The 25,146-nt window shown below is 36.9% G+C and overlaps 1 protein-coding gene across 1 annotated transcript in view; it reads right to left on the bottom strand.

The window, feature by feature from the left end:
• Positions 1 to 4,102: 4,102 nt before the first annotated feature.
• Positions 4,103 to 25,146, bottom strand: part of pemt (phosphatidylethanolamine N-methyltransferase) — a 58,563-nt gene continuing 37,519 nt past the window's right edge. Inside the window, exons 5-7 of the mRNA XM_077503077.1 lie at positions 23,877 to 23,988; positions 9,700 to 9,774; positions 4,103 to 4,738 (exon numbers count right to left, since the gene is read on the bottom strand). Of these exons, the coding sequence (XP_077359203.1) occupies positions 4,690 to 4,738; positions 9,700 to 9,774; positions 23,877 to 23,988 (236 nt within the window). The 3' untranslated portion in view covers positions 4,103 to 4,689. The remainder of the gene's footprint in view (positions 4,739 to 9,699; positions 9,775 to 23,876; positions 23,989 to 25,146) is intronic.

Below are 25,146 nucleotides of genomic sequence, written 5' to 3' on the forward strand. Positions count from 1 at the left end.
CACAAAGTCGCAGAAGTCCGTCCAGTTAAACTCATCTGTGCCTGAATCTGAAAATATTACAAACATTGTAATGAAAATATGAAACATAGAATTAAATAAACTACAAAAAGTAAAGCCATACATACCTGGTAATAATATTGGTGTTGTCGTGACAAGTGATGGGAATTGTTGCCATCCGGCACCAGACAGAAATTGGGTGTTGTGACAGCCTCCTTAACCGTGAGATCATAAGAAAAGCTGTCAGTATGCTCAGTAGTTACCATGAACACGTTTTATTGTACTGGAAACTGAAACTAAAAATACGTCCTCTGAGAGTGGTTAACCTTAACCATTTAGAATAAGTTGATTAAGTACCATGTAACTAGTGAAAGGGTAGCATTAAATTTAATTAAGCCACGGGGAGGCTGTGCATAGTTACTTTTTATTCTTATACGCTCTGCCATATTTGCCTGTTATAAAATTGTTAGAAAAACCACATCAGGTAAACCTAGCTGTGCATGTAAACACAATGATAACAGGAAGCCTGAGAACAAATCAACATTTTTGTGTGCAGAATTACCAACACCATGTGGTTTACTTACGTGCAACAGCAACCGTTTCTTCTGATGCGATGTTAAAGTTTACACTCTGTATCCACCCGCTTACAAAATAATTGTAAGCCTCCAGGGATTTGTTGGCGTGTTATGGAGCATGTTGTCAACACGAGGTAGGGAAAGATGTCCAGAGATGTCACATTTGGCCAGCAAGCTTTCTCCGTCAAAAAAAAAATCACCCTTGGTCAGGACGTAATTAGGATCAATCCCACCACACAGAGACACCTTCTGCCTGTATCGTTGTTTTTGATCTTCCGGTAAATCGTGAAAATACTGCGAAAATTACATCAGGTTGATAAGCTCTACCGTGTAACTCGCGAGTGTACCTTGTGAACCGGCGGACACCCAATATGGCGCCCGAAGGAAAAACTCCCATGATGCATTACGATGTGCAAGCGACCTATTATTTGTTGAGACTCCAGCAATGACTGCAGTTATAAGAATGACCAACAGGGAGCGCTAAAACCACAATGTTAAGCAGATGTGTGCAGCTATTGCACATCAGTTGAAAAGTGGCTTACATTGTATAACTTTGCTAATTAGCGTTTATTAATTAGCCATTTTCCCATTTCTTCTTCAAAAATATTATTCTTGAAATACAAAATTGCAGTTTCACTTCTGTTCTATTCTTACTTTTCAAAAATGGTACTTGCACAAGGAAGCTTGCAGAAATTGCTGGGTTAAAAATAAATAAATAAATAAAAATAAACATGGTTATTTTATAGTGAAGCCTAGTATATAAATACTGACAATATACATTGTATGCAGATGACATAGTTACATCACTTCTGGGATTGCTTGTGCTCACACTGTTAATAATAAAGGGTATCATGCCTTCTCCTATCAACATGTCAAGTGACCCAATAAATCCACTCACAAAATGTTTGGGATATTCAGCGTTCAGGTCGAAGTTTCAAGACGAACCTTTGAATGCACTATAACCTTTGCAGGTGAACTTAAATTGACCTTCTGTGACTTGACGTTCAGTTGGAGACGTGATAGCTGACAAGTGAACAAACAGCAAACACAACGAAATGAAATATAGAAAGAAAACAGGCAAGTAAAACTGCGGTGGGAAATATGAAATTTTGGATTTCAAAGTGTTTGAGGCAAATGTAAACAACAAAAATGGCTGACTATGATAAAGAGTATAACATGAAATTACTTAAAATAAATGAATGTAACAATAAATAAATGTTTAGAATCTTGTAATTTATATTTTGTTGGAGGAAGCTGTGTCCAACTTCCCACCTTCCTTGAATGTAGCATTAGTTTCTGATCTAAAACTGTGACGGCGCTCAAGGCTACAGTACAATGCTGGTGATGTCATCAGAAGTCATAAGTGTACCGGCCAAGAAGCCAACTCTTTAATGGTGTAGATAAGCATCTGATCATGAGTCTGCACTCATCAGTCAAATCCCAAATGTGCTATGATAATGCCAAATAAGTAACAAACTGAAAGTGTTCAGAATCAACAAGCCTCATGTTAAATGGGAGTCAGCACAAATCTGCCACCATTTAAAGTTCCCCTGATTAACCCGACATTCGTAGCCCCATCTTCAATCCCATCAAGTCAAGTCCACAGTATTAGAGGATTACATTTCACAGATAACAGAAGGGTCCAAACAAATCTTCAAGTCATTAAATGAACCCTGGACTCAATTAGACCACTCAATCTTGATCACGAGCAGGAAATTAGATTTGTACTACTTGCGGGGTCAGTGCGTGCGTATGTCGTGACCGAGTGGACACGATGACCTTTGTCAAGCACTTATCGGTGAGACAGATGTTCTCCTTCACTCGGTTTCTCGTCATTCTTGAAGTGGGATCACCCTGCCCCACCCACAGGTTCTGTACGACCAGTAAAGAGTCGCAGTATCGTAATTTCCGGACGGCAAACTGCTACTGCTTTCCCGCACTTACATCTGAATTAAACAAATGTTTACGTTTCTGGTTGTAAGGCACTGTGCAAGACTCAAAAAGCCGTTCTTCATCCTTTCATGGGTTTTGTCCTGAGGCTGCCTGCTCAGATAAGTAGTCGATAAAAGATATTGACAAAACACTGAACCGTTTATTTGTCTCATGACCATTCCACCTGAGTGATTCATGACTTTGGAGTCACGACCCCGGGTATTACAAGCATGTTTTTGCCTCAAATTGACACCAAAAAATGTCTTAGCACACTGTGCACATGCTTACTGAGTATGTCAGATAATATTGTCACAACAGTAAATAATAATTAAAAAAAACAACAACAACTAAATGTTAGTTGTGGGAATGCTGAAGCATTCCCACATGTTGTGATTTTCTTTCTCCACACTTTTTTGCCCCGTAACAACTCCTACATAATACTTCCAATTTACACTGTTCAAATTTCAACTAGCTTAAAAAAAAACACGCCTCCCGGGATATATATAGTCTGATTCCACTTTACTTACAGTATTTGCTAAATTTAACATTTAATATCAACTATTCCCCATTCATTTTCAATGGGACAGACATTGAACCTTTTCTAAATATCACTTTCCACGCCCACTTCCGTTCATATAACATTACCATTACCAGGTGTCTGATACTGCTTGGTGGCACAGTTGGTTAAGTGCATTGTCCAGTAATCAGGAGGTCAAAATTTCATAATTTATCTCTCAATTTACTTCATACGCATTCCACATGCATTCAAATCTTAGCATTCAGCTTTCAGCATTCCCACGCAATTTCTCCTGAAATTGCACTTAGTCTAGTTGTCAACGTTTTTGTGTTTACCGTACAAAATCAAAAATGAAAAAAGAAAAAAAAGATAAATAAGCAAACTCGATTTCACAAGCGATAAAAAGAGACATCAGTTATTTCAGTTAATTTATTACATAAATATGTCCAATCAATATGACCATCACTACCTCCAGACTGAAAGAATATGTTCAAGTGTGTCTCCTTATCTAATGTCAAGGGTCAACGAACTTCTTCTTAGTATCTTGCAGACACAGCACATGCTTGTTCAGCAATAAAAGAAGAGCTTTAACGCAGTGGAAATGTGGCCAAAATAAAACCACAATTTAGAAGGAACTCAATATTGATTATTCAAAATTGGGCCTGCAAAAGGAAAAATCTCTATAAACAAATGATCTGTACAACTGTACGACTGACTCACAAATTTGAAGTTTGGGAGTCTGAGTCTCAATAATAATTCTCTTCATTCAAAATTCTTTAAAGTGGAAGTCAAACCAAAACAAAAAAACAAAAAAATAAAAAATTAAAAAATCTTGACAATATGTTCTATGCAGCCCCACTAGTCTAAATACAGTATTGCATAAGTTAAGCAGCAAAATCCAGCAGTGTTTATCAATGTCAGAAGGCGGCCATTTTGCCACTCGCTGTCAAGTGAAAATGACATCACAGTTGCTCAGGTCTCAGGTCACAACCAATCACAGCTCAGCTTCAGAAAACAGGTGAGCTGTGATTGGTCGTTACCTGAGCCCTGAGCAACTGTGATGTCATCTTCAGTCGACAACAAGTGGCAAAATGGCCACCCCCAGAGATGGATAAAACAGCTGGATTTTGCTGCATAACTCAATTAATATTAATCAGAACGTCATGTTTAGACTAGTGAGGTCTCATATAACACATTATTGTCAAGAAATGTTTCAGGTTGACTTCCACTTCAAGAAAATTAAAAAAAAACAAAAACCAAAAAAAAAAAAAAAACAGTTTGTATATTCTTTTTTCATTTTTTTCTCAACATACTCACTCTTTTTAAAATATTTTATTTTTTTACAAAAATATTTAGCTTAAACTTTCTGTAATTTAATTACAATTTTTTATTCGTGAGATGCTACGTCATATAATTTTGTGTTTCTAGAGCACTAAAACACATTTCCCATAATTTACCTAATGTTTTGACACAGATAAGATCTATTTTAATAATAATAATAATAATAATAATAATAATAATGATAATAACCACATTTTCTGCAACTATCAATGGATAGAAGAGTGCAACATCAACAGATTTTCACTGGAATAGTCTTACTAATCGATAATCCCATTTTGCAGTCCTCTGGATCCGAATGAAATCCTCCCACAACCCGACAGGATGCGATTATTCACGTTTGCGCGTCCTCTGCTGATAGATGTGCTCAGTGAAAGGTCTGCAAATACAACAGAACAAACATATTATGGGACAATAAATCAAGGATCTGAACACCGTACCACACTGTACCAGGATCCTGCACATGTTCCATGAACCGTGAGTTGACTGTATGTGCATATGATATGACACAGAGCCATACAAGACGGCTTCTGTTATACACAGATGTGCAGTCTGGTTGGAAAAGGTGTAAGATATGAAATCCTTGATAGATCGAGTGAGGATTATGAGCATCAATTGGTGTGCTGTCAGACCTTTATCAAGAATATAGCATCATACTGACAGTGACTTGCTGTTTCTATTGACTTATGATCTGCTTTAGTTAGCTTTGAGCCAGTCATAGATTTTTGTGTTTGTATTTATTTCATAATGAAGGACATCCATTTTGTCTTGTCAGAATGTGCCTTGCTAATTGTAGACATTGCAACACTGTTTTTTGTGGAAGTCTGAGTGCCACTGATTTGTTCAGGAAGGTACGGATAATCAGAGCAAATTCGGCAAAGGTCATATTTCGATGAAAGATCATTTTTGATTTGACTGTACTTATCACTAGTCCTAAAGTAATTTTTGTTTTGTGATGTGTTCAGAAAACAGTCAACTGTCAACTGGAAATGTGAATCCTGTTCACTGTTTATGATCGTAAATCCGAAAGTATAGGAACGGGAATCAAAACTTTTTGAGAACTGACTCCCAGTAATTTGATTCCTAGGAATTGTTTGTTTGCTTGCCTGACGATTCTGCTTATTGTATTCTCTTGGAAAAAAGAACTTTGAACCAGGGCCGTTCTGCTGGTCACGCCGCTTAAAGTTCATGTTTGACGGCGGCGTCCTCGCTCTTCTGTGGATTGATCAATCTGTTTGAAATTGTTGTTTCAGTTGGGCTCAAAGACCGAAAAGGTAAGTTAAGTAAGCTAAGTTTCATCATTATTTACAAATCTGTTTAGAACTATGGGGAAATCAGCTTGTTTGCAACATGGCCCTGGTTGGTCTCTTATACTCTGCTGCCACCTGCTGACCGTTTCTGTAATTACTACCATTAGTTCACCCGTTCTCTTCAGTTTACAGGCTGCATCAAGCCTTCTGTATCTTCTAGCATAAAAAAACAAACAAACAAACAAACAAACATATAAATACATCTCTGCAACACTTAAACATTTAAAATAGAACACATTTATACGTTTTTGTGAGTAAATGAGTTAAGAAGCAAGTCACCTAATTTGTTTCCCTGAGGATACTTTACAGAGAACAAACTAGAGATGCTCATCAGACACATTCATCAGATCGAAAACCAGTATTGATAGAAGAATCAGAATTAGCAAGCGATAGCTCAGAGTCATTGTCTCAACATCCTTATGAGAATTCCTCCATCTATCAGTTTGAGGACAAATATTTCTGTGATATGAAATGACTTCAAGCTTTGCAAGCTATAATAAAAGTAGTAAAAATGATAACGCAGATGGGTGTTACTTCCCTGGCAGTGAGTCGTGAGAAGATCAGAACCAATACACACAGATATATCAGCATGTGTCATAAGCTGCAAACATGAATGGTTAATGGGTCATTTCATCACTCCTTACGCTGCAGGACCCGACCAAGCTTTTCTAAAGGAACAGGACTTGTCAAATAATTTATTGACTAAACGAGGCCACCCCAAAAGAGAGAATATGGTGGCTGCTTCCGGAGTTATGCAGTAGCTGAAATAGACTGTCTGGGAGGGAATCGGTAAATTTAAACAATTTAACAAGGTAAGAAATGTTCCAGATTTTACAATGACATACAGATCAGGTCTGTTGAGTACAGATTTTGGGGCAGATTACATTTTTGAACATTGAAACGGTACCAAAATAACATCTATACCATGGCAGTTTTCCACACACCTCCTTAGAGGAACTGAGCACCAAAAGGGTAGAACATTTCACATAGATGCACAGTATTGACATCATCATAATCATTTGAAAATGAAATAAACTGTACCACTTGTTGGAAATGTGAAAGAGGCCCACTTGGGCTGAATTCAGGACTGCTGGGAACCTCAAAGCATTCCAGTTAAATCTAAACAAATAAGACTGAAAACCAAGATCAGCTAAGGTTTGCTTTGTTTGTTGAAAAAAAGCTGAATTTTTTTTTTTTAGACCTTTATCAAATGCGTCATATTGCAGAAGGGTACAGACTATCATATTCAAAATTGCAGACTACAGCAAGTTTGCTTTTATCACTGTCATCTTCGGCATTAAAGTCAATTTCAAAGGGATCTTTGAAAATAATTTTGCTCCTGTTTACTAAAGTACAAAAAGTCATTTTGGTTGAGATTCATTAGAGTTATATTACCATGAGGACTATGACGCTGAAGAATATCTGTAACAGCATTTTCCCTATTAATAGTGAGAAGATCACAGTCTTGGCGGAGAAGCCAATGTGAAGCCTTGGCATGCTCTGATCCAAGCTCTTGGAACGTATGAGCAACATCAAGCACAGCTTCCTGCCAGGAAAATTCAAGGTCTTATGTTACCAGCTCACCTTGCACCAACACCTGCTACTCAAGCTGTGTGACATCACCCTATGACGGGTTTTAAGCAGGATGCAAATGCCAACAATTACATCAGAGCCTGGGCCCAACATGGAGCTGTTGGGAAGAAAAACCAGGACGCTTCCAGTTCCACTGATATCCATCACTGTGAGAATCATCTTCGATCTGTTGGTCCAAAGCTAACAGACTGGAGTCAATAGGGGGTGCCTGGCATTGGATTCAGATTGGCACCAAAGATAAGCGGTGGGAAATCCAGGTCCAGAAAGTAAAAGTTGAGTTTTGAACTTTCTGGACCTGGATTTGTCACCTCAGCCAAACATGTGGTCTAAAATCACAGAGAGAGACAACCTTCGTTGCTGTGGTGAAAAGGACCATGACACGGTATGTGGCCTCATGTAAGGCTGACCTTCCTGATAAGTGCCACTTATGAAACCCTCCCTAGTCTCCGGAACAACTCAGTCAAAACCTGCCAGCTCTGTGAGTCTCTGAACCCATCTGGAGTTAGCCAAAGTTAGCCAAAACACATGTGAGGCACAGGCTAGGTCAGTGGTGTCAAAGTCCGGTCCTCGAGGGCCTCAGTCCTACATGTTTTAGAGCAGGGTTCACCAATTCCGGTCCTCGAGGTCTGGAGTTCTGCAGGTTTTAGAGGTTTCTGCCCACAAGCACACCTGATTCATACAATCAGCTCATCATCATGCCTGATAACGATCCTGATCTTCAGTATCAGGTGTGTTAGTAGGCGGAAACCCCCTGCTGCAGGGCTCCGGACCTCGAGGACTGGAATTGGTGAACCCTGTTTTAAAGGTTTCCCACGTTCAACACTGATTTTAGCTCCTCAGCAAGCTCTGCAGGAGCCTGATAATGATCCTGTTCATTGAATCAGGTATGTAGGAGAAGAGAAACCTCAGGGCCAGGCAAGTACTACCACAGTAGCGGATCCAGGTCATCAGGTAAGGGAGTGAGGCCCACAACACTGGCACAAGTCACCCCTTTGCTTCTTCAACCTGGAGGTTGAATGCCAACTAAAGTTCTCCATGGAGATCATACAGACCTCTTAACGGGGACCTGATATTGTCATCTGGTACTGCACCACAATGACAGTCGTCATGACAACGCTGACTGAGGGAATGAAAGGTGAGAAACAAGGAGAGGTGCACAGAGCTGGCGACTTTGCTACCAAACTGGGTGGAAGGTGTATACATTATGTAGTGGAAGTCAATCCAAGTCTACACTGGAAGATCCACCAAACATTTCCAGGATCACAGACGACCTTGCAGACTTGACTGCAAATGAAGTTGGCGTTGATGGCGATTCTGATGGATCGATATGGTTGTCCTCTTTGGACCAGAGGACATGACGTCCATGATTTCCAAAAAAACAATTTGATACATGGACTCGTCAGACCACAGCACACTTGTCCATTTTACGTCAGTCCATCTCAGATGAACTTGGTCGCAAAGAAGTTGGCGGTTTTGTTGATATTTGTCCTTTACTTTGCATTGTAGAGTTCTAACTTTCAGGTTTTCTTAAGTATCCCTTTTGTTGCTTCTGTTTCACCTTTTTTGGAGCCATATTCCAGGCATCACATTCAAAATGAGAGAATAAGTGAAAAAACAAAAACAAAACATTCTTTAGTTTGAAAATTAAATATCTCGTCTTTTTATTGTATTCAAATGAATACAGGTAATATAGGTTGAAAAGGATTTACAAATTATTTGGTTCTGGTTTTATGTACATTTGACACAGCATCCCGAATTCACTAGAATTTGGGTTTGTAGTTATATATATATATATATATATATATATATATATATATATATATATATATATATATGTACATATATATTAGTGCTGTCAAACGACTTTTAATTTTGATTAATCACGATTAATCAGCTAAATTACTCGTGTATTCGCGTAATATAAAATAAATACAAAATACCGTGAAATTTCGACATTAATGCATTTTATTATCTGAATGTCATTTGCAAACATTTATTAAATGCATGTACGCAATTGCATGCATGCGTGTATTGCTCAAAACGTAACAGCATCATATCAATTGGGTGCAATTTAGCAATTATTAATTAAACGCAAATTACTTTTGTTTTATCTAAAGTCCCGTCGGGGTGTTTTTTAAAGCGAAATTTACCACTGAGCACACCAACTGTAGTCACCCCGCTTATTTTGGAACAACAGGCGTAGGAAATGCCGTCCATTGACCTAATCACTGACCTGCGCAGCCTTCAATGTAACCATCCGCGGTTGCGGTCAAGGCTCAAGTGCAGTAAAAAAAAAATAGTGCGATTAATCTGCGTTAATTTGTGATTAATGCGACAATTTTCTGCGATTCATTAATCTATTAACGTTTTAACTTTGACAGCCCTAATATATCGATATATATATGTATGTACACGGTCAGTCTTGCATAGGACTTACCCCTCAAATCGTATTGCGATCTTGTAGACCAACGCTACAATTGCAGTCAAGACGAGACCCATTGGACTTGCACCACTGGTAACACACAAAAGGAAAACAAACTGGTGAGAAAGTAAGTCATATGCAGTCAATATAAGTGCATATTAAAGTTTATTAAGGAGTACCTTTGTAAGGGGCCTGTCAGCGAAAAAACGAGTTCAACAACACCTCACGCAGATGAACATTTTGTGATGTTTAATTCATGTCACTACAACTCTCAGAGCCGGGCTGTATGAAATAAGTATCTCGGTCCAACAAAGAGACTCATTTTTGTACCAAATTGCATCCGGTCCACACATCACTTACACCTAATGCGTATTCATATTTGGAGCTAGCTTTAGCGAAGTAGAATTTATAACTATCAGACAGGAAGGCTGCACTCTGACGTCAATTGATGTAAAATTTATTTCCAATCATGTATCTGTCTGAAATGATGTCTGGTGACAACTGAGGATGAAACAAATATGCAGTACAATACATTGACCTACATTTGCTAGTCAGAAAGTGGCACACTGACACACTTTTTTTTTTTCTTTAAATCAGAATAAAAACACCTCATACAGAAGGCAGACTAAGATTTTAAAAGCATAAAGAAGGTAGAGAAGGGCACAAAGGTCAATGAAAAATAAGAAAAACCGTGGGTGTACCAATAGGAGCGTAGTTATTTTGAATAACACGCATTTTTGCGTTAAACACATTCAAAGAAAAGGTATTTCAGTCAAAACAACCAATCGTCCATGACCAATGTAGTTGTAATGAATGACCTGAAAGAAGAACTTGAACGCCATAATGACAGGTGGTGGGAAAATTGTTGATGAAGCTTACAAAACTGACCCAGTTAGCCAGAATGTGATGGTGACACACAGAGAAGGAAAAGATGGTCAGTATGGTCGCAGTGACTCGATCATGCTGCCCTCCCAATTACGTACTTATTTCAGGCAATTTCATTTGGTTTATGTGCCATTTGCTAATTTTGTGTCATGCATCAAGCGCCATTATGAACACATTTAATGTTAAATTCAAAAACACGTTCAGTGTTCGAACCGTACTTGCAAACATGTTCAAAAAATAACTTTTCAATCTTGTTTAAATAATTATGAATACGTGAAAACTTATTTTGGATGCCTGTAAAGATGTGCTCTTACTATTTTTTCCATTATTGCTTTCCTGTTTCCCACTAATCTGGAATAGAGATTGACCGATTATTAGCCGGCGCCGGCCTTTTTCAAGTACAAAAGCGAGGAACTGCCAATGTGGATAAAATTTTTGATAGGTGAGTACGTTCAAAACAGATTTGCGAGTATGTTCCGTGTTCGAACCGTACTCGCAAACGCGTTCAAATATACAGTATTTGCAAGTACGTCCAATCATTCTCACAAATACATATGAACATACTCTCAAATATGTTCAAACTAGGTGGTGGGATGATACGGGTAAACCACGATTCGATACTGTGACGATATTTGGCTCACGATATCGATATTATCACGTTACCCGATATCTACGATTTTTGATATATTGTCAAAACATTTTTAGCAATATATCACGGTATGTGACTGAAAAAGCCAACAAATGCCCATAAAAAGGAAAATGTCTACTTATGCATTTATTCAATGACAAAACTTTGTACAACGTTCTGCTTAGTGCTTCACTGCCTCTGAGCCTTTTAAATGTAAACATTGTAAAGTGAGACAAATTAAAGTGCAAAAACATTTATAATATAACACTACACAACTGGACACAACATATCAATATCTACTGTCAGTGTATCGATAATTTATTGCAACAGAGAGCGCAACAATATATTGCGATATCGATTTTTTCTCCCATCCCTAGTTCAAACGTACTCATAGACTAAATGCTACAAACTTAGCATATTTAAAACCTTTGCAAATCTGAAAAGTTATTCAATAAACATGATTGTATATATAACTAGGTTTATATATTTCATTTAAAAAAAATAGTATATTAGTATTGTATTAATAATAAAATATGTTTAAATATTTAAAGTAAAAGGCGTAGGACTAGATAAGTTTTTAACTTCTTCCTGATGATTTTATTGGGGTTTTCTTTTCTTTAAATTTCTGTTTTTTTTCTGCTGTTTGCTTGTTTATATGTTCAATAAAAAATCAAATCAATTGCATGCATCTGGATTGATAGTTGAAAAAATGATGATGAATAATTAATTATGTCCCTTCCTTTAAATACTGTATTAGGCATTCTCCACAATGACATCATAAAATTACATAAATCTACCGGACTAAATGTGCTTCTTTGAAATAAATGAGCGTTATCACACTGTGATATCACCATATCACCATCATGCAGATTGAGCAAAATTGTGTCAGGTTGTATGAAAAACAAACTGTAATTCATGTCACAAATGTTCATCCCATCTGGAGTGGTAATTTCCGATGAAATTTTCTTTTTTTTTTTTCTCTCTCTCACCCAGACAGACCGTCTGTTGCGTCTGTGCACACAAGTGACGGTGCTCATGAATAAGCGCCACAGGTTCGCACACCTCCATATGCGACTTCAAGATGCTCGTACGATGCACCATAAGAACATGAAAATTGGAGCCACTAAGTACTGACGCTCGTACATTCTGACGACAACCAAGATTTTATGGGAATATCTCAACTTTTATTTATAAAGCACTTGAAAACAAGCATTGCTGTATATAAAGTGCTGTACATGAAACATGGAACATCATGCAGTGAAGTAGCAGGAAAAAAAAAGTTGAAAATGTCTTATGGAAAAGAAATACATGAATGATGCCACAAGCAAAAAGAGGATATAAATAAAATGGATATTGTGTAACGAGGGCAAGAAACAAACACTGAAGCACTTTGATGAACATGAGCGTGAAGACGAGTGCGTCAAAGGAGAGTTTGCCAGGAGCAGACAAGTAACCTTTTGGAAAATCATCGCTCGGTCGTTCTCGTCACACAGGCGGAGCACATGACAATGAGTGATGTAACTGAGAGGCCGCAGTCATATTGCTGATAATCACCTTTGGTCATATTACGATAATAAGGCAAGTGAAAGTGCCCACTCGAAGGGTTTTTGGACCGGAATTTGATCACAAACCACAATTTGATCAATAGCTACGGTAAGTTAGGCATGATGGCGGTTTGACAACTCAAGTTTGCTGTGGTTCTTTTGTTCCTTGTTGGTTCATTTCCCAGTATGAGCGCAAATAGGGAACTGTAGAGATTTTAGCATTAGCATTTTAGCATATTTCGTGGCTTAAGTAACTTTTACATCTCTATTTCCAATTACTATAATGTCATAGCCTGGGTCGCATGCGCCAGAGTTCATGACCTGTTATGTGTCTGTTTAGGTACTGATGTAACAAGTGTCTGTTTACAAAAGGTGATGTTCGTGATGTCCACCTTTAGGTGATGTCTGGACCTATGTGATGTTGTTCTTTAGTCCTTTACGATTCACTGTCTGTGAGTGCAGTCTGAGAATTGTGTGTGGTTTGTCGGATTATTGTCCAACTGTCCTGTGTACAGCGTCTCTGAGTTTCTGCCTCTCGATGTGAATAAATGGAGAAAATCTTATTTGTGTCTGCATTTGGGATCCAAACCTTTCAGTATACAACAACTAAAAAGCTACATGAATGTTTCTGAGTACAGTGTTCCCTCGTTTACCGCGGGTTCATCTTTCGCTGTGTCGCAAATTTTTTTTACAGCGTGCTGTTTTTTTTTTCTTTTTTATACAGCATTCTTTTTTTTTCTTTTTTTTCTTTTTTTTTTTGCGCGGCCGTATTTCTTGAACCTACGTCCCACCGGGGACATACAGGCATCTGCGCATTCGTCTCAACGAGACCTTTCCAAGGGTGTCTGTCCCGTCGCTCCACGACATTCCATTAAAAAAATATATATATTGAAAATATATATTGTGCCGTATAATAAGTAAGTATATAAAAACATATTTTTAATGGGAAAAAAATGACTGCAAATGAAAAAAAAAGATAAATGAAATAAAAAAGCATTCATAATAAACTAAAAATCATACAAAAATGAAAAAAACAAATGGAAAAAATTATATACTGTGCTGTATAATAAGTAAAAAACAAAACCAAAAATACTTTTAATGGAAAAAAAATATTTGTAAATGAAAAAAGAACATACATGATGAAAAAGCATATATGATAAAGTAAAAATCATACCAAAACGAAAAAACATATAATAAAGGAAAATATATGTATATAATTAATGGGAATAATTTTTATTTTATTTTTTTTAAATTATGTGGATTTCCATTATTTTGGAATGTAACACCCGCAATAAATGAGGGAACACTGTATATTTAAAAAATAATACAGCAAATATTTTTTCCCAGCTATTTTTTTTCTTACTACTTCATTATGTAAAAGTGTATGATTAGCTAATCTATTGCTTTTTGACAGGAACTAATCTTTTACAGAATTTTACAGTGCGTCAGTGGTTTTTTGTGTGTATTCAAATCAAGTAATACAGTTAATGTTGGGCTGAAACCTTGTACAGTACCTCCAAATTACGCACTTTTCAGGAGACCCCAAAAATTGCACATTTGTTCAACCATCATCAAAGACAACACGACATTTTTAACACTTGAGATTGGTCAATAATTTGTAAAAATAACACCCACACGTGTGGACGGACCAATAGCATAGATTTTATAAAAAAATATAAATGAAATTTAGCAATTTTGTGACTTACAAGCTTCGGCTCGACGCCATTTACTACTTCCACGTATGATTTTTAAAGTGTTAAGATATTTAAGGGGCAATACATTAGGAATGTCACGATAAGGGCAATATCGTGATATCATGATATTAAAAATATCGTCGTCGTCATGTTCATATTATAATATTTAAAAGGAACACATTTGTTAAAAAAAGTCAGGTTGATTTCCATTTGTGCAGTTCTAGCACCCTCTAGTGGCTAGTTTATTAGTGCAATTTAATTTTCATTAGGGATGTTTTGGCCTTCTATGTTTAAAATCTATGCTAATTGTCAGATGAAGGCGAATCGAATTTGCTTGTGAAGCAATCAATGTGTGCTTGCACTAGCAAGTAAGTGCCTCAATATTGTTATCAGAGATTGAGGGTGGTTTATATGCATTGCTGTTATGTACAAAAGCACAATATTGTGCTTTTTTTTTAGTATGATATTTCTTTTTTACAATATTGTGTTCGTTTTTAAATATCGCCCCCACATTATTGTGATAATTATCGTATCGTGACCTTCATATCGTGTAATCGTATCGTGATGTTTGGATATCGTTACATCCCTACAATACATCTAAGACAAGATGAACAGAAAGCAAAGTTTTGTCTAGAATAACTGAAAATGATCAGAAAATGTCTTTTAAATGTATGTTACTGAATAAATATAAATATATCAATCAATCCAAATTTTAGCTGAACATGTCACATGATCTCGGAAGACTGATACAGACAGACATGAGACGAGAGGAGAGTAAAAGCAGCAGATGAGGTGACTCAAATGTGCTTAAAAAAACAAAAAAAATCTCAGCTGATGGAACGGAAAGTTTTTGAAGGCCTGCTTTTTTTCCCGAGGTTTGCCATGACATCCTCTTTGTCCAGCATTGTGAATGCTGACATCATGTCATCATGTCGCTGGGGCAGAGTAAAGAACATACAGACTGTTATCGTGGAGACTTTTCAGAATGTGGGCTGATAAATTGGAGTTGGCATATTTTAAAATGATGAACACAATATTTCGTTTATATTATGATGAGACCAATCTACCTCAGTCTGAGGGCAGACTGATTTACTCCAAGTATCTTCATAATACGAGTTTCAATCAAGCGTCTTTACACTTTCAAATTCTCATTGAATATTTAACAACCCAAACAACAATACTGGAAAACTTGGTAAATGGAGGATGAATGAGGCTATTTATTTGTGGTCTTTTTCCCCGCAATTTTTTTTTCTTTATTTGGAAGGATGATGTTGCTGCCGCCTCCGAGTTTTTCTTGTTTGCCTTCGTTCTTATGAAATTCTCCAAATCAAAAAGAATACGTAGCATTGCTATCGTGTCATGGCAGGAAGTGATATTGGAAATATGAAGGGGTCACTGTTTTTTGTATGGGGGTGCATTCGAAAATGAAATCTAGCACAGTAGCTATACTTCGAGAGTGCGGATGTTCCAAGAGGCGGAGCGTGTTCCCTTTCTTTGGATTTATGAACGTTTTGTTGTCAATTGTCAGCCCTCAATGCTCGCATCGTACTGTATGACGCTAGTCCGAGCACTGCACAATCCAATGATGCAATGACTAAACTGAATGAACTAAAGTACACCTTTCATCCACATAAAAAAAAAAAAAAAAAAAAAGGTTTCTGGGTCCTACAATAGTGATTGTGAAATCTAGCCGGACCGCCATCAATCAAGCTAGGGCTGTGCAAATAATTCATCCAAATTCAATTGCAATTTCAATTATTACACTCCACAATTACAAAATCAGCACAATCATTAAAAAAAGAATAATACCAATATTTTGTTTTTCTTTTTACGTTTAACCATGTTCTTGTTAGGTACCTAGAAAAATAAATGATTGTCCTACTGCACAGTGCACATGCTGCACATGCTCATTTTTTCTGCCAACATAAATAAATAAATATAAATATAAATGTATATTATTATAAATTCAGTTTGGTCCAAAAGGAGCTTACACAATTCTACTGTTTCTATTTTTTTAATTTCTTTTTTTTTTAAATATTTTTAAATGCTTAAACATGTTCTTGTTTTGTACCAAAAAAATAAATAATCGTTTGAATAATCGTGATTTCAATTATTGCCAAAATAATGGTTATTATTATTTCCCCATAATCGAGCAGCCCTAAATCAAGCCAAATGAATACAGTATAGACTATAGATATTGTGATTCAAAACAATACTAAACGATATTTAAAATTTCATATGGAATAGTTAATCGTGCAGCTAGATTAATTCCTTTTATTTTTTTAATGTCTTTTTTTTTTAGTAAATTTTCTTAATGAGATGAGAAGAAAAGGGGGAAGCATGTTCGTCCAGATGGAGTGTCTACTTAATTCCATCTTTCCATCGAGTATGTATAAGATGTGTCCATTATTGGAATTCTGATAAAAGGTCATCGTCAGTGAAAATGTCCTAAAGTGTCCCACGGCCATCGAGAAACCGTGAATGTCGGAACCGTATCTTCTTGTTGTGAACAGAGCCATGGCAATGAAAAATGACAGGAAAAGAGAACAAGATATATTATTTATTTATATATTTTACCATTATAATGTTCTCTATAGCACAACTAATTTGAAACAAATAAAACTATAATCTTTTTGAGAGTAAAAAGAAGTACAAGTAACTGAAATAAGGTGGTTGCACAAGTGTGAACACCCTCTTACGTATAACCGGGGGATGTGAAATTATTGAATAGTTATCTTGAAATGGAGAAAACATGGCACAACAGTGATATTACGAAGAACTGGATGTTCCTTCAACATTGATGAAAATAATAAAACTGATCACGGATGGATGGTTAGGAGGGCTGCCAAGAGGCTGACAGCAACACTGAAGCATGTTGCCGCTGTTTAGGTGCACGTGACAACAATCTTCAGTATTTTCCATCAAGGCCTACCTATTTATTTTTATTTTTGGGGGGGGGGGGGGGCAGCAACCTTGAAGCTGTGCAAACCTGTGTAGGCTGCCGAAAGCAGCCACCGATAGTTAAGGTGAAAAATTCTAAAATATTCAAGGCAAAAAAGTGGTATCGAAAATCCCAATGAACAATTCCAAATACCAGTAAATTGGGTAATAAATGTTAAACGTGACATTATTGTTGGAATTTATTTATTTATTTATTTATTTACTAATTTTTGTGTATCACAAAAAAAACACTTGCATTTGAACAGGTTTGTACTTTTTTTTTTTTTAGGTTTTTTTTTTTAGTTTTTTTTTTTTTAGTTTTTTTTTTTTTTAATCCACAGTAGGTCCTACATTTGATTTATCATGGTCTTAAAAAGGTCTTAAAATTGAATATGATGAACCCTACAAGAACTGCTAAAACATGAGTCAAGTCAGTCTTTGACTGCCAAAACATTAAATAACGATTTGTAAAATTACGATGTATGTTGCCATAAACTTTAAATGACGTCTACTTTTTGTTTTTTTTTTAATCAATGGCTAGTGCAACGTCCAAGTGCAGCGCTGCCGGGTCAATGAGTTGTGGAATCAAAAACACCCACTAATTATGGCCAGCAGGTGGCAGCATTGCATCTCTTTTCAATGGGCTGCCGGTGTATGATATTACAATGAAACATGACGGAATTTGATTAAATAGAACGTTTTGAAGAATGTGAATGATCAAAGCCTTTGTCACATTAAACCTAATTAACAGAGCATCCCTAAACAAAAAAAATATTAGTGTCAAAGTCACTGTTGTGGAGAAAATGTATTTTTTCACAAAAAGCTTGTTTTCTCCTTATCTTTTCCATTTTCGCTCAATGTCATTCAAATGACCTATTTTCAAACGGTGATTACTAAAGAACGGAATGAGGTACTCTTTTGTAATGAAAGAATGGAATGCGGTCTTTCATTTGGTATCCATATTGTATTAGGGATGTAACAATAAGTGCAATATCGTGATATTAAAACTGCCACAATATCGTCATGTTCACGATATTTAAATGCAACACATCTGTTCAAAAACTTGATTGATTTCCATTTGTGCAGTTTTTCAGTGCAATTTAATTTTCATTCGGGATGTTTTGGCCCTTATATGTTTAAAATCTACACTTGACAGATGAAGGGGAACATAATATGCCTGTGAAGCAAGTCAATATGTGGAGGAACGCATTAACAACATAACATAATATTAATAACATAAAATAATAAAACATAATCATAATAAGAATAATAACAATAGTCTGATTTTTTTTGACAATATTGTGACCTTTTTTAAATATCACCAACGTTCCCACAATATCATGCTATTTATCATATCGTGAGCTTCATATCGTGATACTAATAATAATATTCTGTTTGCCTTGAAAGATGAGTTAAAATTGCTTGCACTGTGGGAGTTGTGGAAGTAATTAACAAATTAGCTGCACAAATGAATTCTTCATCTGTCCTACATCTTCTACAGTAAATGCAAAATTGCAAAATTAGGACATATTATGTTACATGGTTTTGTTTTTTTTTTTTTCCAACATAGGGAAAAATAATGGGAAAACATTTCAATGGCTTCTTTGTAACAGCCTTACAAAACAGCTGGTAAAATATACTGGCATTAAAAAGTGTAATATCAACCCAAGCCCAAAAGTGCCCAAAATTAGAGCAAGTACATTATCTTGGCCAGCTGCACAATAACTGAGCAACGGCTCCATGGCTCTGTAATAGACACACCTAAGAGCACCTTTCAAGTACATTATTGTGGCTGAAGTGAGACTCTGCACATAAAGACACCATATCTGGCCACAAAGAGAACAACGTCATGTGACCTATTCAGATCCTTGCATCCTTACTTAGCGAACAACATGAGTCTGGCTCATATAACCAGTAATCTAGTCTAAGTGCGTCTAATGTGTGTCAGCTAACCTCCCATCCTGGTTACACAGCAGGCAAGTAAATGGCCTAATGTGTGAGAGTCTGGCACAGCGAGGGGCGGAAGGACATCACTCGTTTTTTTTCACCCTCGTCTTCCTATTCATACTCTTTATTTGCATCTGCTAAGGTGATAATAAGGACGCTTTTGTGTCATGGCAGATTTGACAGAGATACTTTCAACAGCAGTAAACTTTTGCTTTGAAGCCATTCTGTAAATGAAAAATATAGGAAGTAAACTTCTTCCCACGCATGTTCCAGAGCTTTCGAAGGCAAATGCAGGAACTGGAGCTCCATCTCATCATTCTTGCCTTAAGGAATGCAAACACTTAACAGAGCTCCCATAATATTAGATCATTTGTTTTCGTGGCTCGTGATGCGCTTGCACAAACTACTGTGCAGTGCACGCTGTGATCATAGTCAAATGTGACCGGCTCTAGCAAAATGGTCCTCATGTGCCAAAAAAATCAAAATTGAGATATTGATATATTCGAATTCTGCACTTAATTCCCTTTAAAATGTTATATAATACATGGATGTAGCTCAAAAATTGACAGTTAGAGCAAAACCGTTTAATTACGATTAGTAAAATCACGATGTTTGCCGCCATAAATGTTCATCAACTACTTTTTTTTTTTTTTTTTTTTTAATCAAAGGGCAGTGCAACGTCTAATTGCAGCGCTGCCTCGTCAATGGGTTGTGGAATCAAAAACACCCATTACCTGTGGCCAGCAGATGGCAGCATTGTATCTATTTTCAATGGGCTGCCGGTGTATAAAATTACAATGAAACATGACGGAATCTGATGAAATAGATCGTTTTCAAGGATGACGTAAATGATCAAAGCCTTTGTCACATTAAACCGAATTCACAAAGCGGCACTAAACAAAAAATATTAGTGTCAAGGTCGCTGTTGTGGAGAAAAAGTATCTTTTCACAAAAAGCTCCCTTTCTCCTTTTCAATTTTTGCTCAATGTCACTCAAATTACCCAATTTCTAATAGTGATTACTAAAGAACGGAATAAGTTAGAAACTTACTTTTTCTTTTCTAATGAAAGAATGGAATGTGATCTTTCATGTGGTATGCACCTTGTATATGTAGTAAAAGCACACATTATTCTGTTTGCCTTGAAAAATTAGTTAAAATGTTAAAATTTGGGGGTTGTTTTTTTTATTTATTTATTTTTTGATAACGTGTGGCAGTAAAAGAGTTAATGTTGGAAGGTTGAAATCCCTAGTTTTTAGAAAAAGGGTTTTAAAGTTTTGGTACTTGCATCTTACAAATGTCCATAGCAACCAGTACCTTAGGAAAAAGATATGAACCTGAAATTTTCAGGAACTGTTAAAACATTAGTAGAAAGTCAATAGCAGGCAAGGACATCGTCCAAGATTTGAACCCTTTAAATGTTTTGGAAGTTTGACCTCTCAACTTTGAAGATCACATTCAGCTTACAATTCATCTTCTGAGGCATCAGCCAAAGTGTGGTTATTTTATTTGTTGCTCCTTGTGGTATTTTCTTGCTTAAATGAGGTCATATTACCACAGTGGGAAATTTGATTCAATAATTTTGCGTCAATTAAAAGATTATTTGCTACTGGATGTGGCCTGTGGTAAGTGCTTTATTGATAATTTATTATGTATGTGATATCTCAAATACTTTTGGTCACATGAAGAAAATGAAAATGTGATGGTTTAATATTTTTTGTTTTCTTGTGTCCCACCACCCCAAACCAAGTAGCCGAATACACAAGGGACACTACACTATTGTATTTACAAGTCAATACATAGCCTGTGTGCATTTTGGGGCGGGGTGTTGGGGTGACCATTGTGATCATGTTTCATCTTCAAGTTTCATAGCTCATTTTTATGTTCATGCCATCCCGTTTAAAAGAGCATAAGTGAACATGTGTAGTGATATTTGCGACGTATGCAGGCAGACGGTTCATTTTTGCGTATGAAAGAGACAACATCGACAAGCAATCAAAACATTACATTAGTATTTACAATACATTATTACATTCGTCTATATCACATACAAGGCAGTGGCACATGTCATAACTTTTAATTCCCGACTCGGTGTGACTGTGAGTGAAGGCATCACGGCTGGGGCGTCGCGGCTGCTCCCCCACTCGAGTTCGACATGGTTTAGTGTGTGAATGTAGTGAATTGAATTTAAAGTAGAAATCGATTTATCAAGAAAGAGATCCTGTAGAATATCTGTCTGCTTGGATTAAAATTCGCCGGTAGCCGACGACCAATGACAACCTAGCTTCTGCTCGATAAGGTAGGATGACTGTTCTGCTCACTTTCGTGCTGGATGGTGTATTTTGACTTTTTTTGGTTGCTCGCTCCGTCCGGTCCGTCCGGTCGTCCATCCGTCCGTCCGTTAGCAGATGAGCTTATCCTCACAATATTTATATAAATCATTTGTGAATACATTTGAGGCTCGGAAATTTGGGTTGTTTTTAAAAAGTTGCGCAAGACGCGTAGCGAGCTAGCAGCTAGGCTAAAAACACCCCCCTAGTTAAGGCATACTGTCAAATAATTGCTTATTTTCATACACTTCTTTTACAATTTTGACTTTTGTGCTGCTTGGAAATGAAACTAGAGACCTCAAGGAGGCTATTTGTGGACAAATCTCAAAATAGACAAATAAAGTCCAACTGTCTAATATCGTCTAGATTGAGCCTGCCGACATGCAGACCCTTTTGCCGGAACGGGTCAAAAATGTAACCAATGATGGTAATATTTGCACTCCAGATGGAAATAAAGTAACTGGAAATAACCCTTGTCAAAAGCCAAATTTCAAGTTTGGTGCAACTTCAGAACCAACATTTTCCAGAAAAGTTAACGCATTCACAGTCGAACATCTCTCAATTTGAATGGAAAAGTATATCCATATACATTACACAGTGGGTGTAAAAAGTCGAAACACTGTTCTACTGGGATTGATGATCAAATGCCGGGATTTTGTAATTTAGAAAATTAGACCAAGGTAAATAATCCAATTTATGTACAAAAAAAAAGTACATTTAAAAGCAGTTACAGGGTTAGAGATTAAAGGCCCGGTCTGCCGTTTTTCACTCAGGAAAATGCACTTTTTAAATACAGGATGTACACACTTTAACTTTTTCTCAGTCTACACATCTGGGCTTATGTTAATCTTTGGTGGTGATTTTGTCCTAAACTCCCACACCCCCGGCCGGACAGCACACACGGATTTGTTTTCTTTTCACTCATAGAACCTAACATGTGTGAATGAGTGAGTGAAAAAAAAAATCTGTGCGTGCTTTCAAATTGCCGCGGGAGTGACATCACGCAGCCGACAAATTCGCCCTGCCCCATTTGTGACACGCCACCCCCCGCTCTGCGATTGGCTGGAGCGGTGTAAACGCTGTCTTTCCACAGAACGTCCCGCTGTTTACAAAACAAACACAAAATGCAGGTTGGGGGGGTTTAGGACAAAATCACCGCCAGACATTGAGAAGCCCAGATCTGTAAATTGAGAAGTAGTTTGTTTGTTTAAATCCTGTATTTAAAAAGTGCATTTTCCTGAGTGAAACCGGCAGACTGGACCTTTAAAAAGCAAAGACTACTAAACCTAACAAAAAAAACATAGGTATGGGTGGAAAAAATGGTTTTAAAAGTATTTACACTATCGGTATGTTTTGAATCTTTATTCATTCATATTATGCACTCCAATAATAAAGGATAGGTACTTGCAACTGTGATTGGCTGGAAACCAGTTCAGGGTGTACCCCGCCTCCTGCCCATAGCCAGCTGGGATAGGCTCCAGCACCCCCGCGACCCTTGTGAGGAGCAAGCGGTTCAGAAAATGGATGGATGGAGGTAATGGCAAATCGGGGGACTGTATTATACACAAGTACAGCGAAAGAAATAAAGGAAAAGCTTTTTAAGGGTGATTTTGGTTGCCGTATTATACGAGCTTTTATGGTAAGATTCTGATTAGTTTGGCGATTTGTCCATTTAACGGGCCAAATTTGATTCTTCCTGCATGGTGGCTTTTATAAATTATACCATTAACTGTACTCGGAAAGGTTGAGCGAGGCCTTAAATATGAACTAACAAATATGAGCTTAAGATAAAAAATAAAAAAATAGAAAAAGTAAGCAAAATGATTCATCGCAAAAGGACAATCAAAGTAATGGAATTAGGACCAGGGTGAGAGAAAGCCAGCAGGCTATACAGCTGCTGTTAGTAGCTCATTAACCCTGAACCACTTGCCTTAACTACGCAGTCTGAGGTTGTGAAGTGCTCCCAGTTTCCATGGAAACATATTTCCACGCCATCTCAAGAAGGAGGTAAGTTGGAGAAAACATTTATCAATTCGCAGACTATTATCTGCATGGGCCCCTTTCCAAATCGCCTCCCATTATTCAGAGTGCAATTTCATGTTCATGTCTCGGCACTAAATGGTTTGTGACAAATGAGTGAAAATAAGAAGCGGCTGCTTAATGGTACATTGCATATTCGATTACACAAAGGTGTACAGTATACCTACTGTACATTCAGACACTTACATCAGTGCTAAGCCAAGGTAGTTAGCAGTGCTGCCCCAGTACATTGGATTTTCTGTGAGGCTGAAGGGAAAGCCTGTCACCTTCTCGTCCATCAGAATGCCAAAGTAGTCACCTGCAGAAAACACAACAGACATCAGTACAGACAGATAAAGTCAAACCTCGGTTTTCGAACGTTTCTGTTCCCGACCAAATCGGTTTTCGACCAGAAAATCTCAGAACTCGTCCAAAAAAATCGGCTCTCGACCTCCTTTGAAAAATTGCTGAAAATGTGCCTTTTTTTTTACGTTCACATGATCATGATCTTTTTATTTCCTTTGTTCACTGATATTTTATTATTAATTTCTGCAGGGTTTTTTTTCCAAAATGTTTGTTTTATCATTACCTTTTTTTTTTTTTTTAATGTTCACATGATCTTTTATGTTCACATGATCTTTGAAATCTTTTAAAGTTGAGTTGAGTTTTATATGTTACTCTGTTACGTAATTTTATGCACTTTTTTCAAAAAATGTTTGTATCATACGTAACCTTTAATGTTCTGTATATTACAGTTGGTAAAAATAAAGACGAAATGTTTGCAAACAGTGTCTATTTCTACTCTTTTCTGTTTATGGTAAACAGTATACAGTGCAGTTTATGGTGTAAAATAGAAAAAAAAAAACTTGTAAAAAGTTTTTTAGACTTGGAACGGATTAAAATTATTTACATTATTTATAATGGGAAAAATAGTTTCAGATTTCAAACAAATCGCTTTTAGATGAACGGATTATGTTTGAAAACCAAAGTTTGACTGTAATTACATGTTGCCATTCAAGATGACTTGAGAGTCAACTGTCATGTAAGTTGTGAGTGCAAAATAGTTTCATCCTTGATGGACCTTCCGTACCTCAGGGGTCTGAACTAGGCCACTGTTTATTGCAACCTGAGTAGTATGCAACAGGTTTCCCAGAGCCAGCAAATATAAGAGGACAAAATCTTAGAAAGTGGAGGAGAAAAAAAAAAAAGTCTAAAAGAAAAAACAAACATCCTGTGGCCTTGTGTGCTGCTAATGTCAACGTTATATAACCGCTACAATGCTGCATCATCATTGAAACCCCTACGGGTTGGAGGCAATTGCTTGTTTGTTTTCGAATTGGGGTGGGGAAAAAATGGCAACGGTGGCATAACATTAAGTTAACCCAATTTTTGCCCACCGCAGTCGCAAAATTCAAAGACGAATGAAACCTGCTGTTTTCTTGTGTCACCAATGTTTGGTTTCATTGTGGTGGTGGTG

The sequence above is a fragment of the Festucalex cinctus genome, chromosome 17, assembly GCF_051991245.1.
Source record: "Festucalex cinctus isolate MCC-2025b chromosome 17, RoL_Fcin_1.0, whole genome shotgun sequence".
NCBI lineage: Eukaryota > Metazoa > Chordata > Actinopteri > Syngnathiformes > Syngnathidae > Festucalex > Festucalex cinctus.